Source organism: Macrobrachium rosenbergii, chromosome 19, assembly GCF_040412425.1.
Source record: "Macrobrachium rosenbergii isolate ZJJX-2024 chromosome 19, ASM4041242v1, whole genome shotgun sequence".
In the NCBI taxonomy this organism is placed as follows: Eukaryota; Metazoa; Arthropoda; class Malacostraca; order Decapoda; family Palaemonidae; genus Macrobrachium; species Macrobrachium rosenbergii.
The window spans coordinates 18,334,157-18,347,012 of NC_089759.1; the positions used below are offsets into that span (position 1 = coordinate 18,334,157).

The 12,856-nt window shown below is 35.5% G+C and overlaps 2 protein-coding genes across 3 annotated transcripts in view; both read left to right on the top strand.

Annotated features, from left to right (window-relative positions):
* Positions 1 to 7,819, top strand: part of LOC136848436 (uncharacterized) — an 11,999-nt gene extending 4,180 nt beyond the window's left edge. Inside the window, exons 4-7 of the mRNA XM_067120724.1 lie at positions 1,056 to 1,246; positions 2,623 to 2,775; positions 3,935 to 4,066; positions 6,488 to 7,819. Of these exons, the coding sequence (XP_066976825.1) occupies positions 1,056 to 1,246; positions 2,623 to 2,775; positions 3,935 to 4,066; positions 6,488 to 6,628 (617 nt within the window). The 3' untranslated portion in view covers positions 6,629 to 7,819. The remainder of the gene's footprint in view (positions 1 to 1,055; positions 1,247 to 2,622; positions 2,776 to 3,934; positions 4,067 to 6,487) is intronic.
* A 4,727-nt stretch (positions 7,820 to 12,546) lies between these two features.
* LOC136848674 (hemolymph clottable protein-like) overlaps positions 12,547 to 12,856 on the top strand; it is a 31,362-nt gene continuing 31,052 nt past the window's right edge. The window contains exon 1 of one of the 2 annotated variants that reach the window (XM_067121124.1): positions 12,547 to 12,675. In XM_067121124.1, the coding sequence (XP_066977225.1) occupies positions 12,642 to 12,675 (34 nt within the window). In that variant the 5' untranslated portion in view covers positions 12,547 to 12,641. The remainder of the gene's footprint in view (positions 12,676 to 12,856) is intronic. The other variant, XM_067121125.1, reaches the window with a different exon arrangement.

The window sequence follows — 12,856 nt, forward strand, 5'->3', positions numbered from 1 at the left end:
GTCTGAAAAGTTGTTTATGACAATTAGTTCTTCACCCCAATTATAGTCTCCAAAAAAACTGTCTCTCTTGGTATCCTTACATAGTTTTCTTCAATGTTCCCTGTAGCTTTAGAAATAACAAACTTCATTCCATCATCTATCAGTATTCTTTTATTGAAAAAATCAACGAGGTTTATTACAATTCCTATTGAGATGATTTCTTTAATCGCGTGCTTTGGCATGTTGCTTGCGAAAGGTTTCTCCAGTTGCAAGTAGGGCTTATCCATTCTTGCAAAGAGTAGTCTTTCCCTCATTTATTACGATGTCCTTACTTTAATCTTTGACATTGATTTACTTCCTCAACAAGTCACCTTATTAGCTTTTTCTACAAACTGCTGCGTTTTGTGCAGTCATATTTTCCTACCAGAGTTTCTTCTTAAGACCTCCATGGCTTTCTAGGGCTTCCAATAGCAATTCAACATTCTTTGTAAAAGTTCAGTCCTCTTTCGTGTTAATGGCCACATCATTTACTACTTCTCTACAGGAATGATACACACACACACACACACACACACACATATATATATATATATATATATATATATATATATATATATATATATATATATATATATATATATATATATATATATATATATATATATATAATGATTAAAACCACAATAATATAATTGACAAATTGTATATTTTAAGACACAAAAATATACAAAAGGGGATAAAAACGAGGAGCTTTGACCGTTGCGCAAACGGTCGAAAGCTCCTCGTTTTTATCCCTTTTTGTATATTTTTGTGTCTTAAAATATACAATTTATCAATTATATTATTGTGGCTTTTTAATCATTATTTTCGATCACAATATAGTGATGCTCACAATATATATATATATATATATATATATATATATATATATATATATATATATATATATATATATATATATATATATATATATATATATATATATATATATATATATATATATATATATATACATCATTGCAAGCTGTCAGTAACCTCAGCATGCTAATCTGGTCCTCGACCCTCTGAAAACGCAGGCGGCTCTTGTAACGTGAACGACGAGAAGGGGAACAGAATTTTCCAAGTGACGACCATAGAAAACAACTCTTGTTGCGACCTGAACCTACGCGAAAAGCCTACGATGATCATAGACATCACGAACGCCTTCAGCGAGATCTGTATTCAAAAGTACGACAGGCCCATTCGAACACAGAAGTACCCGCTTACCGTGAGTAGAGATTTCGTTGAATTATTTTCTGAATTGAATGAAATGTTTATTTTTACTCCCTGAATTGAACTGAGATGAATATAGAGTTTAGGCCAAAGGCCAAGCACCGGGACCTATGAGGTTATTCAGCGCTGAAACGGAAATTCAAAGGAAAAGGTTTGAAAGGTGTAACAGGAGGAAAACCTCGCAGTTGCACTGTGAATCAGTTGTTAGGAGAGGGTGGAAAGTAACATGAAAGAAAGAGAATATGAAAGGAGGAACAGTAAGAGGAACGAAAGGGGTTGCAGCTAGGGGCCGAAGGCACGTTGCAAAGAACCTTTAGTAATGCCTACCGTGCACCGCATGAGGTGCACTGAAGGCACTAACTCCCTACGGGGTTTTTTTTCCAGATAACTATACGGATTTAAATGTGGAATCATTTCCCCCTATTGATATTGAAAGTGATTTTTAAATATTTTAATTCGTTAAAGTATATATATTTAGATTTCTCTCTTATATCAATATTAAAACTACGTTTTTTGAAATTAAAATCTATATAACTATAAAATCGATGATGAGGAGATATTTTTCTATTTGTTGATGAAAAACCTTTTAGATTATTTTTTGTCTTAATCATCATATAATTATTTGACAAATTTATTAAATGAGTAAATTTAAGAGAAACCACAGTTACCAACGGATAGACAGATGCTTGCTGTTAATGTTGGCATAATCTATTATGAGTTAAAAATAACATAATGTTTCATCATTAAGTGAATGTAACATATTACAGGATATCACGTGCGCATTAAGATATTCTAACGCCCTTCCTCTGCGCATGATAGACAGGTGCCATTTTGACCTAAAGATTCTCCTTCCGCATTGCTAAAGAATTTATTTCTCTTGCAGGAAGCAATAACACTAATAAGGATGAGGGAGAGGAAGGGAATCTGGTGAAACATGGGAGGGAATTTAAGAGGAGAATGCTTAGGAGTAAGAAGTGCTGAAGAAGGGAACTAGGATACTGGTGGCGGTGATTCATCCTGACCTAGCCTTCCCTAACCTAACCTAACTTAACCTATAGCACTGCATCCAACCCCGTGCGTGCTAGCTTAGAGGGATCCATGCTAGCCTAACCCTTTCTGAATTGTCCTAACCTAGGACACAGCACTCTACCTGACCTAGAAAGCTTCTTCCACTCTTAATGTACCTGATGACAGTTTATTCCCCTAAGCTTATGAGAACCGTCTTGAGCCCTTGGAAATTATAAATGAATTGTCTAGAGGAAGTTCACTCATCACTTTTACCTGGTTGGTGCTAGTGCCCTGTGTCTAGCCTGTATGCAACTGTGTTTTCGGTCTAGCCTGTATGTAACTATAGTCTCTTTCTTTTCGCAGATGTGTGAAGTTCTGCTGAAACCTGCCAGAAGAATTGGCTCCATAGATGGAGTAGCAAGCGACGGAATCTTCCTTAAGTCCAGATCGAAAGAGACGTATTTGATCTACATGGACGAGAAGATGGGAAAAGAAGACTACCAGCAAGCTTATAAGGTAACTCCGAAATTGAAATTTTCTTTCCCTGTGCTAACATACTTTGAAATTCTGCTCCCCCCATTTTAGTTTTCAGTAAAATCAAACTAGTGAGATGGCTATTTGTCTGTCCGTCCGCACTTTTTCTGTCCGCCTTCAGATCTTAAAAACTACTGAGGCTACAGGGCTGCAAATTGGTATGTTATTCATCCACCTTCCAAACATCAAACATACCAAATTGCAGCCCTCTAGCCTCAGTAGTGTTTATTTTATCTAAGGTTAAAATTAGCCATGATTGTGCGTCTGGCACTGCTATATGAGCCAACAACACAGGCCACCACCGGGCCGTGGCTGAAAGTTTCATGGGCCGCGGGTGAGAGTTTCATGGGCCGTAGCTGAGAGTTTCATATAGCATTATACGCTGTACAGAAAACTCGATTGCGCCAAACTTCGGTGCATTTTTTACTTGTTTTTCTGTACCTCCAACTAGGAGTTTATGCTTTTAGTGCGGTTTATTTATGTTTTTATTTCTTTGTTTGTTTACTGGTAGGATTAAACAAAAAAACTTTTGTGTAGATTTTAACGATGATTTTATGAGGAGAGATCTGGAGCTGCGGAAGGATCCTGAAGGGGATGGGGCAGGAAGGTCAGTTGCTAAGCCTTGGCGGAGATTTGTGGTCTGAGGATGCTCTTATTTATTTTTCATATTTCCCTTCACTTTGTGTTTCATGTTCCGATCAGGATTGGTTTGGAGAAGGGCATTAAGCTGAATGTCCAATCAGCTTTTAGTTTGACCTGAATTAAATGATATTTACGTCGCAATTGTTAGGTGCAGTTGAATTGTTAGTTCTGTATTTAATACTTATCGTATTAGTCTAGGATTACAATAGGGGAATTCGGCTTAATTATGATTTTTCACGACCCCTCCCAGAGAGTTGTCTCTGGATCAAGAACGACACCTCTGGCTCTCCCTGCTTCTCCGGACATGAAATCAAGTGACTTCAGAGGAAGCTGGTCAGACCGATAAAATTACAATATACATGAAAACGTTATCAGCTAAATTTTGGAAAGACTTATGAAGGTTAGCCACTGATAAAAGAACAGCCACTCAAAAATAAGTTCCCACATTTTATAGTTTTCGATATCTTAAGATCAATCTGTTTTCTTGTTCCTGTTTCAGATATACCCAACACTGGCTCCCTATGACGTTGGAACGATTAGGTACAACGAAGAAAAGGAGTTTGTTGTGACATTTCCGATGAAATGTGCGTCTTACGAGCGGTATCTGATCATGGCTTGTGCCGTTCTCTTGGTAAGATAGCTGCTGTATGATGTTGATAAGAATCATCTATTGGTTTATTTTTCATTTATTTCTATCTTTAGACCTTTGAATTCAATTGGCACCAACTAATTAATCAAAAGAGCTATTTACAAAACTTTACTTTAAAAAGACGTAAAATGCAAGCGAAAAAATTGATAAAAACAATGCAAGAAGATAAAGTTGTAAAGAACAGACAACACACTTAAATACAGACGCACTTAAAGAACACTGGCGGCTAACCTGCCATTCTAGAGGCTAAGAACATACTAAGAATAAAGCAAAAACAACAAAAAAATCAGAGAAAGGCAGAGAGTTACGAAAAATAGACAGTAACTTCTTTGAGGAGCTCCATAGAAGAAATTTTTAGGTTGTATGATTTGAAGTGTTAAAAACACACATTGCAAAGATGAAACCAACTGTCATCTTCCCAGGAAGATACTTATTGAAGTATCTAGGTCGACAGAAAAGTCTTCTATAAAATTTAGTTGCTATAAAGGCATAGCAAATTAGCAGCTCCCACCATCCACCTTACAAGTGCATGGCTATAATTTTTTAGCACCCCTATTATTATGAATTTGACTCCGTAGGGAGGTAGCGCCGTCAGTGCGCTTCACGCTGTGCACTGTTTTCATTACTTAAGGTTCTTTGCAGAGTCCCTTCGGCCCCTAGCTGTAACCCGTTTCATTTCTATTACTGTGCTAACAGTTGTTTCATAGTGCAACTGCAAGGTTTTCCTCCTGTTACACCTTTTAAACCTTTCTTTCAATTTCCTTTTCAGCGCTGAATGACCTTATAGGTCCCAGCGCTTGGCCTTTGGCCTATATTCTCTATTCTATTCCTATTATGAATTTGAATTTGATCAGTAAACGAAAGCACTAAGCACACGTTGCAAATACGAAACCAACTGGTATTATCCCTGAAAGATACGTGTTGCAATATTTAGGTCAACAGGAGTACCTTTTATAACATTTGGTTTCCATACAGTAATAGCAAAGCAACGACTCCCACCATCCAACACAGTCCACCCCCAAAAAAGAAAAACACGAAAATATACAGAACTACTGACACCTAACCTTGAAGAGGATGGATTATACGTGTCAGCGAGTGTGTTTGTGTGTGTCTGTGTTTTGTATAGAAGTATTAAAGTTAAGATAATACACAGATTTACTGGTACACCCGCAACACTGTTAAGTAAACCTGAGCGGGTATCAAACTTATGTATTAAATAATGTTCATCTCATTTGGATCCTCAGTAATTTAAGGCTTATCAAAAGGGCCTCTACTCCAAGTACAGTAATGTTTGAATGACCTAGTTCGTCTTTAATTTGTGAAATATTCATCAAATCTCAGTCTCTTTTCAGTAACAGAATGTTTTCAACATTAAATGACATATCTGTGACGCCATGTTTATCAAAATTTAGATTACCTTTCAGTAACGTGGATTTATCATACTTTAGATTACTTTCCAATAATATGATTATCATCAAATTTAGGTCATCTGCCGTTAACACAATGCTTATCGCCTTTCACTTTCCAATTAGCAGTTTATTGAATTTGGGTAATAATTCAGTGGCCGGCGTTTATCAAACTTAGCTTACCTTTCCAGTATATATTTATCAGATTTGACTTACCTTCCAGTAACATCATGTCTGTCAAATTTCGGTCAACTTCCAGTGGCACCATTTTATCAAATGGGCTTCACCTTCCAGTACATTGTTTTTACTAAATTTAGCCACCTTGCAATAACACGGAGTTTACCAAAGTTCAGTCGCCTTTCAGTACAGCTGATTTTATCATGTTTGGATTTACCCTTCAGTAATTCGATGTTTATCAAATTTTGGTCGAGTTTTTTCAACGCTATAAATTGGGTCACTTTTCACCTGCACGATGTTTATCGAATTTTGGTCACCTTTTACTGAAAGGGTGTTTATCAAAATCTGGAAGATAATTCAAGTAGCCTACCTATTTGCTGCATGTTTATCAGATGTGTTTTAACTACAAAACTGATATCAAAATTTTCTCAGATCTACAGGTAATATGTTTATCAAGCACGGCGTAAATGCTTTACATAAGACATTTATCAAATTAGTCTCAGCTCAGATATATTGATCAAATTTATTCGAAATAAAAGGTATATGATTATTGAATAAAAAAAAAAAATTAAATGTATTCATCAAATCTGGTTTGCCTGCAAATGTTGCATGCATCACGTTAGTCGAATTATCAGTATGTACATAATTTTTCATCTGCAATAAATGCATATACTTATTACATACGTATATATATATATATATATATATATATATATATATATATATATATATATATATTTATATATATATACATATATACATATCATAAAATTATTCCTGACTCTAATATCTTCACTTTCGAATTTCTTATCTTTTACAGTGCTATCAGTTGCAGAAAATGAGAGGAGATATTAAAAAATACTATCAGTCAACGAAACCGAAAGATGCTGGCGGAGGCGATGTAGGGGGAGGAGACTGTGACGGAGGAGGAGGAGGGGGAGGGGTAGGGGGGGTATTTTGAATAGTGTGAGGAAAATAAAGTAAATGTAGTGAATAATATATATATATATATACATAATTAATCAAAAGTAAAAGGAAGTAAAAACTGAACATATATATGTAAATAAATAAAAAAAGTTTGGTGAATAAATAAATTAATAAGAAAATAGATAAATTAGCAAATAAGTCAAAAGACAGATAAATAAATGAATAAAAATAAACATAAAAAATAAATTTAAAAAGTGGGTTGGAACATATCCTCCAGGAAGGGAACTCCAGCCCAAGAGTAGAAGGTCAAGGTACAGAGGTCATGGCGTAGCCCATCGTTTAAGAACATTTGTTTTATGGGCACCGCGCAACCTAAGAAATTAAATGTGGCACTACTTAGCACCAGTAAAACCACCTTTTAAAAGAAGAAAGAATATATATCATGATCTTTTAGTCATGCCTCATTGTTTAAATTTCCAGGCTATGTATTTTAATGTATTTGACCTTATTTTCTGTAAGTTTGGCGACTGTGTCAGACAGACAGAGCAATGGGTCTGTGCATACCTGATTAAAGAGGTTATTTAAGCTAAAGATTAAAGAACATTTTTCTAATGAATTCCCTGCACACATCGTTAATAAAATATACAAATGCGAAAATGTACTGTGCAAGAATCTGTTTATCGTACTGAGGACTTATGGCAACTCCCCAATTGAATATTACTTATAAAGGTGAGTAGGATAATATCCTGCTAAGGTATCAGTTATCCTTGAAAACTGTTACAGATCATGTATAATCATAAACATAAAAGTCTGGCAACATTATTAACAATTATTTCCGAAAGGAAACTTACAGGAGCCTTGCTGGTCAAAAGGTAATGGTAAATATCAAAGACTAGCAAAAAGATAGGAATACTTTGCGAATATTGTTGATTTAGATAAAATAAAACCATAAGATGACTCTTAGTATTAACTAGATTTTTAAGTGAAAAAAAATTATATGGTCACTTCTGGTTACTACCTGTAGATTTGAAGTACTTAATTTCAAAATGCTGTGAATGCATTGGACTACATAATAAATGAATTGGGCCCTATGACTAATAATTATATATTACACAAAAACAACTTTCGCTGTTTTAATACTCCATTTAGAAAGGAAAGTTTTTTTTCATAGCATTAACCTCAAAATAAAAAATCAAACACTCGCGTGCTTGGTTTTTGGGGCCATTGATTGGTGGCGGCACCACAATAGTATCGAACTATCAATTTAAAACACAGTCCTTGGGTTTCTCACTGTCATGGCAATACTGCAAACAGTGGCCAAGCAAATGACATCCACGCTAATAAGAACTTCAGACCAATTTCTGTTTTTTTTTTTATTTATCTCAGCATAATAGAGAGTTTCTCTAGTTAGGGATTTAAACATATTGTGGCTACGCACATTAAATCTCATTTTTTTATAATGAATTGGTAGACTGCAAATTATTATAAGTCGTAAACACAGAAAACAAAAATAACGACCCCGACTAGGGATTAAGCTAAGAAGGAGGAGGAGAAGAACTCTCCATCGGATGTCCACCTCTCTGGAAGCGCCCATAAAATCCATTCAAAATTCCTACGCTCTATTTACTGAACCTTCTTCTTTGTTTACCACAGCGTTTTATCTAGAAGTTTGAATGTTTATGTGTTAACTCATCATTCTCGAAACGAATAATGAACAACAAATTTTGTGCAATCATCTGCGGGTTTTTTGCCTGCTCCCGCAAGCAAGTCATGTAAAGGGAGAATGCAGAAACGTCTCATTAAATGTGGCTATGCTGCATCTAGTACGTGTTGTGCGTTCTGTCAGTTATATAAGATGGCTATACTTCGGAAGACACTCGAAAGCAAGGAAAGTCACAGTGGACATTCTATATTATGTTCTTTGGAAATGCATTGATCAAAGCTGTAAGCAACGATGCATAACAGTAGTGGTGATAATGATGAGAGCATATTACGATCAGAATCTAAAAGTCTGTTAACAGATAGATTTGGCACTATTGACTCGTCCTGTAACCTCTAGAAAGTGCCTTTAGTCTAACAGTGCAGCACTGAAAAAGTTCTTTTCTTGGGTAACTTTCCCATGTGAACTCAGGGGCTCTTGCCCAGCTAGGAAACAGTCTTCGGGGTCTACCTACCTCCAGGAGAGTCCTGGAAATTCTACTAGGCCGGAAGGCCTTTCTTTGGGGCTGCTTTTCCTTCAGATCTCAAAGCCCCGTATCATGCAAGATTGATTTATTGATTTGTGGCCATTAAAGCTGGCCTCACAACATCTAGGTTATTGACGCCGTAATAGAATCCAATAAGAAATTAAAAACATAGATAAATCAGTTTAAAAGGAGTCTCATATAAGAAATATCTAAAGGACAGCAGAGACAGTGAGAGTATTGAATAATATTGGACTGGGGAAAGATAAATTTGAGAATACTTTTGAAAATGACGGTTTAATATTCTGAGTAAGTCGTCCCTAGCGTGATGAACTGGTTGAAACAATTTCGTCCCCATTCTGAGAAAATGGGCTTAAAAAATGTTGATATTTCAGAGCTTAGAATCAGTTCCTCTTTTGAGGAAATTTTGTTTTAAATTGTAACAACACAGACAGCTGAAGTTCTGATATGTTATAGAGCATTAAAAACTGAGACACTTTGGCTGGAAAACTCAAAATAAAAAAAAAATGGGGTACGCCAGTTTGTCAAAACAGGCACGATGTGACAGGACTACCAATGAGTTACTGTGATACAGTGGCATTTGGATTTATACAGTAAAGTGAGCATGTGAATTGATGGTTTGGTATGATACCTGTGCTTGAGAAATTCAAGCGTTAGGATGCACTTAGTAGAAGGCAAATAAAGAAATAATAAAAATAAAGATGCTCAGTCATTTTTTTTAGATGGAGCGATGAGTGAATTCAGGGAAAGAGCAATATGAGTGCAAGTTTCTTTGATAATTGATGGCTGGGGGACGGAGAAGGCAATGATCACGGATGATGTTTTTGAAGAAGAGAGACAGAAACTGGTGAGAGAGAGTAAAAATATCTGAAAAAGGAGAATGTTTAAAGTATAAGATAAAGGCAAATGGAATGCTAGAAAAACAGAACAAAAGTGCTGGGATGGATGATGAAGAATAGAAATGAATATTTTATATAAAGAGTTGGCAGGTAGCATAACAGATGGTGGTAGATTGATAGTAGAAATTTAGGCAAACATAGAAGGTAGCCATAGCTCAGCTTAAGCACTGTAAGAGATATAGTCTATGGAAAGAAAATCTGGAACATATAAAGGTGCTGTTAAGTCGTTTCTCCTATATAAAAGAGAAGTATAGAAGTTCAGTGTGAATAAAAAAAAATGTGTAAGATACTAGGATGAATCACTTTCTGAGTAGGACAGACAAGGCAAGAATTATAAGAAACTCAGACAAGCAACGAGTGATAAAAAGGTTCATTTGCAGAAAGGTGGAAGAGTCGGTTTTGTAATGATTTGTTCACCTGAAGAGAAGGAAGGACAATACTCTGTGAGAGTTTAGGTTTAATCAGCATTCAAGGTTTGGTAAGGAACAGAGGAAGGCTGGGAAAATGTTGGCTGGATAAGGTTGGAAAAAGTGTTGGGATGGAAGGGCCTCATTACCTGGAAAGCACATCTTTTCACATCCAAAATAGAAAGCAAGGTATACAGGGGGTTCGACGAGTTGCTGATGGTGACATTCAGTGGTGACAAGTCAAGTATACAGATGGTATTATAAAAGTGTTTTTCCTTGGGCAGTTCTTCCTCCATTCAACAACTGAAGGTTGAGGTGACAATACAAATGCAAACATACACACGTATATATATATATATATATATATATATATATATATATATATATATATATATATATATATATATATACATATACACACTCATATATAAATATACATACGTATAATATATATATATATATATATATATATATATATATATATATATATATATATATATATATATATATATACACATATATATATAGTAAGTATATATATGCATATATGTGTATGCATATATATAGAACGTACTTACTTATTTACCACTGATGAGCACAATTAATTTCTTTCCTATCTTCGAGTGCGAGTCGGTGGTTGGGCTTATTATCCCTTCGTGCATTTTGACTGCCCTCTGATAACGATAGGTACACTCACTCTTGTTCCTTTTGTTTTGCTTCTAGAATCAAGTATTTAACTCGCAGTGATGATTTCTGGGATTTTTAAATAAATATAACTTTCTTATATCAGTAATAAACGTATATTTCTTACATATATGCTTGTTTACCTTTACCTAACCACCAGGACTTATTTATCACGAAAAATTACGTAGACATTTCGGTGTGTCTATAAGAGAGCATCTTAAAACACTCATTTTAATTTGTCCTCAAAACAATAAAATTGTTTTCATGTATGATCCTGGGCTATTCATAGCACAAGCGATCTAGTAACTGCAATATGATGCCTTATTTTTTTTTCAAATATCTTTGTAAAATAAGATGCAGCTTAAGAAAAAGAACACAGGACCGAAGAAGGTAATCATAGAAAATGTCATAGAAAATGTGAAGGTAAAAGAAAATGTGGCAAAACTTTCTAGCGGTAGCTTGAACAACTAGAATCAGAATCGGTGATTCTGAGACGAGTGTTTGCATTTTCCCCTTCGTGTTACTATTTACACTTGAACGTAGTATATATATATATATATATATATATATATATATATATATATATATATATATATATATATATATATATATATATATATATAACAACAATACAGTTTCAAAAGGAATAGGCCTATGCTCCCCTCCACCCTGGCTACAAGCAGTCACAATCGACCAGGAGAAACCTGCTTCCAGAACCAACAAGAGAAACAATTAATTTCTCATGAATCTGGCCTAAGTAGTGCACCATCACCCGACTCCTGGGATCGATGCTGGAAGGGATTTCCACTCGTTATTTCATCCAGATGAACTGAGTAGACGTGACATCTAAGCGCATACTCATTAATTAGGTCAACAGAGACACAATGAGTTCAATGGCGTGTCCCAAGACAAGAAAGTTAGTCTTCACCCAGGAGGACAAGTGGCAGTAGCTACCACTTGAGCTGCTTAGATGTTTATTCCTTATAATGTGCTTTCCTGAAAGCACTGAGTCACACTTGGGTTTGAACTGAAGTTTGTAAGAAAGTAAAGATAAAGAAGCTTCATCATAGCGAGAGGGGATGAGATCAAGGGTAGTGAATGGGAAATAAGAGAGAGAGAGAGAGAGAGAGAGAGAGAGAGAGAGAGAGAGAGAGAGAGAGAGAGAGAGAGAGAGAAAATTATGCAATGGCTTAAATTAAAAAGAAAGTGGCAAACGGCAGCATGTGAGAGTGCTTGGTAGAGATACAACGTTTAATGTAAAAAAACAAAAACTGATAAAATAAAATATGCTCAAAATAATTAAAAAAAAAATAAAACTGTTTTCACTTTGACATAACCCTGTGTTCTAACTTAACATAAATAAAATCGTTATGCATCATTTACACAAGTACGTTATTAAACGTACTATTTATACTGAGCACTCCCGTGCATCTCAGTGCATTAGATAATAGAATACTATCAGCACAATGGGAAACCATATTGATTCTGGTATAAAAGGTAGCTTTTCAGAACGAATCTAATAATGCTTTATTAAGCCTAATATACTTTCACCTATTTTAAGCACTTGACAGCTACTTTTCAGCCTGGGTAATGTAGGACATTCTGCTAGTATACAGTATGTGTAAAATCACTGAAGCGTTGAGTGGATATGCAGAAAACAAATGAATAAAAAATTGGTGACTAACACATAACTACGATTCTCTTGGTAGCCAGGTTCATGGTCAGTCGTGTGTCTAGAATCTAGAATCTGCCACAGTCGTCTGCTGACAGAGAGAGTCTGTGGTTGTGTTTACAGTGTCTTCCTCTCGATTTTTGTCTGGAGAAGGGAGGGTCGCAGCCCTCGCTTAGACAATATGAAGACGACGCCCCATCTTGTTTTGATTTTTGGTACGTAATTGTGCATACTAATTCGAATTCCGGTATTTGCATAGGCCTACATAAACGAAATTAGTGGTCCGATATTTAACTCATTATTCATCGTTTTTTTCTGACTTTAAAAAGGCACGGTACGTGACGAATGTAATCTCACGCGCCAACTAATGATAAAAGTGCGTTCACATCGCAGTGC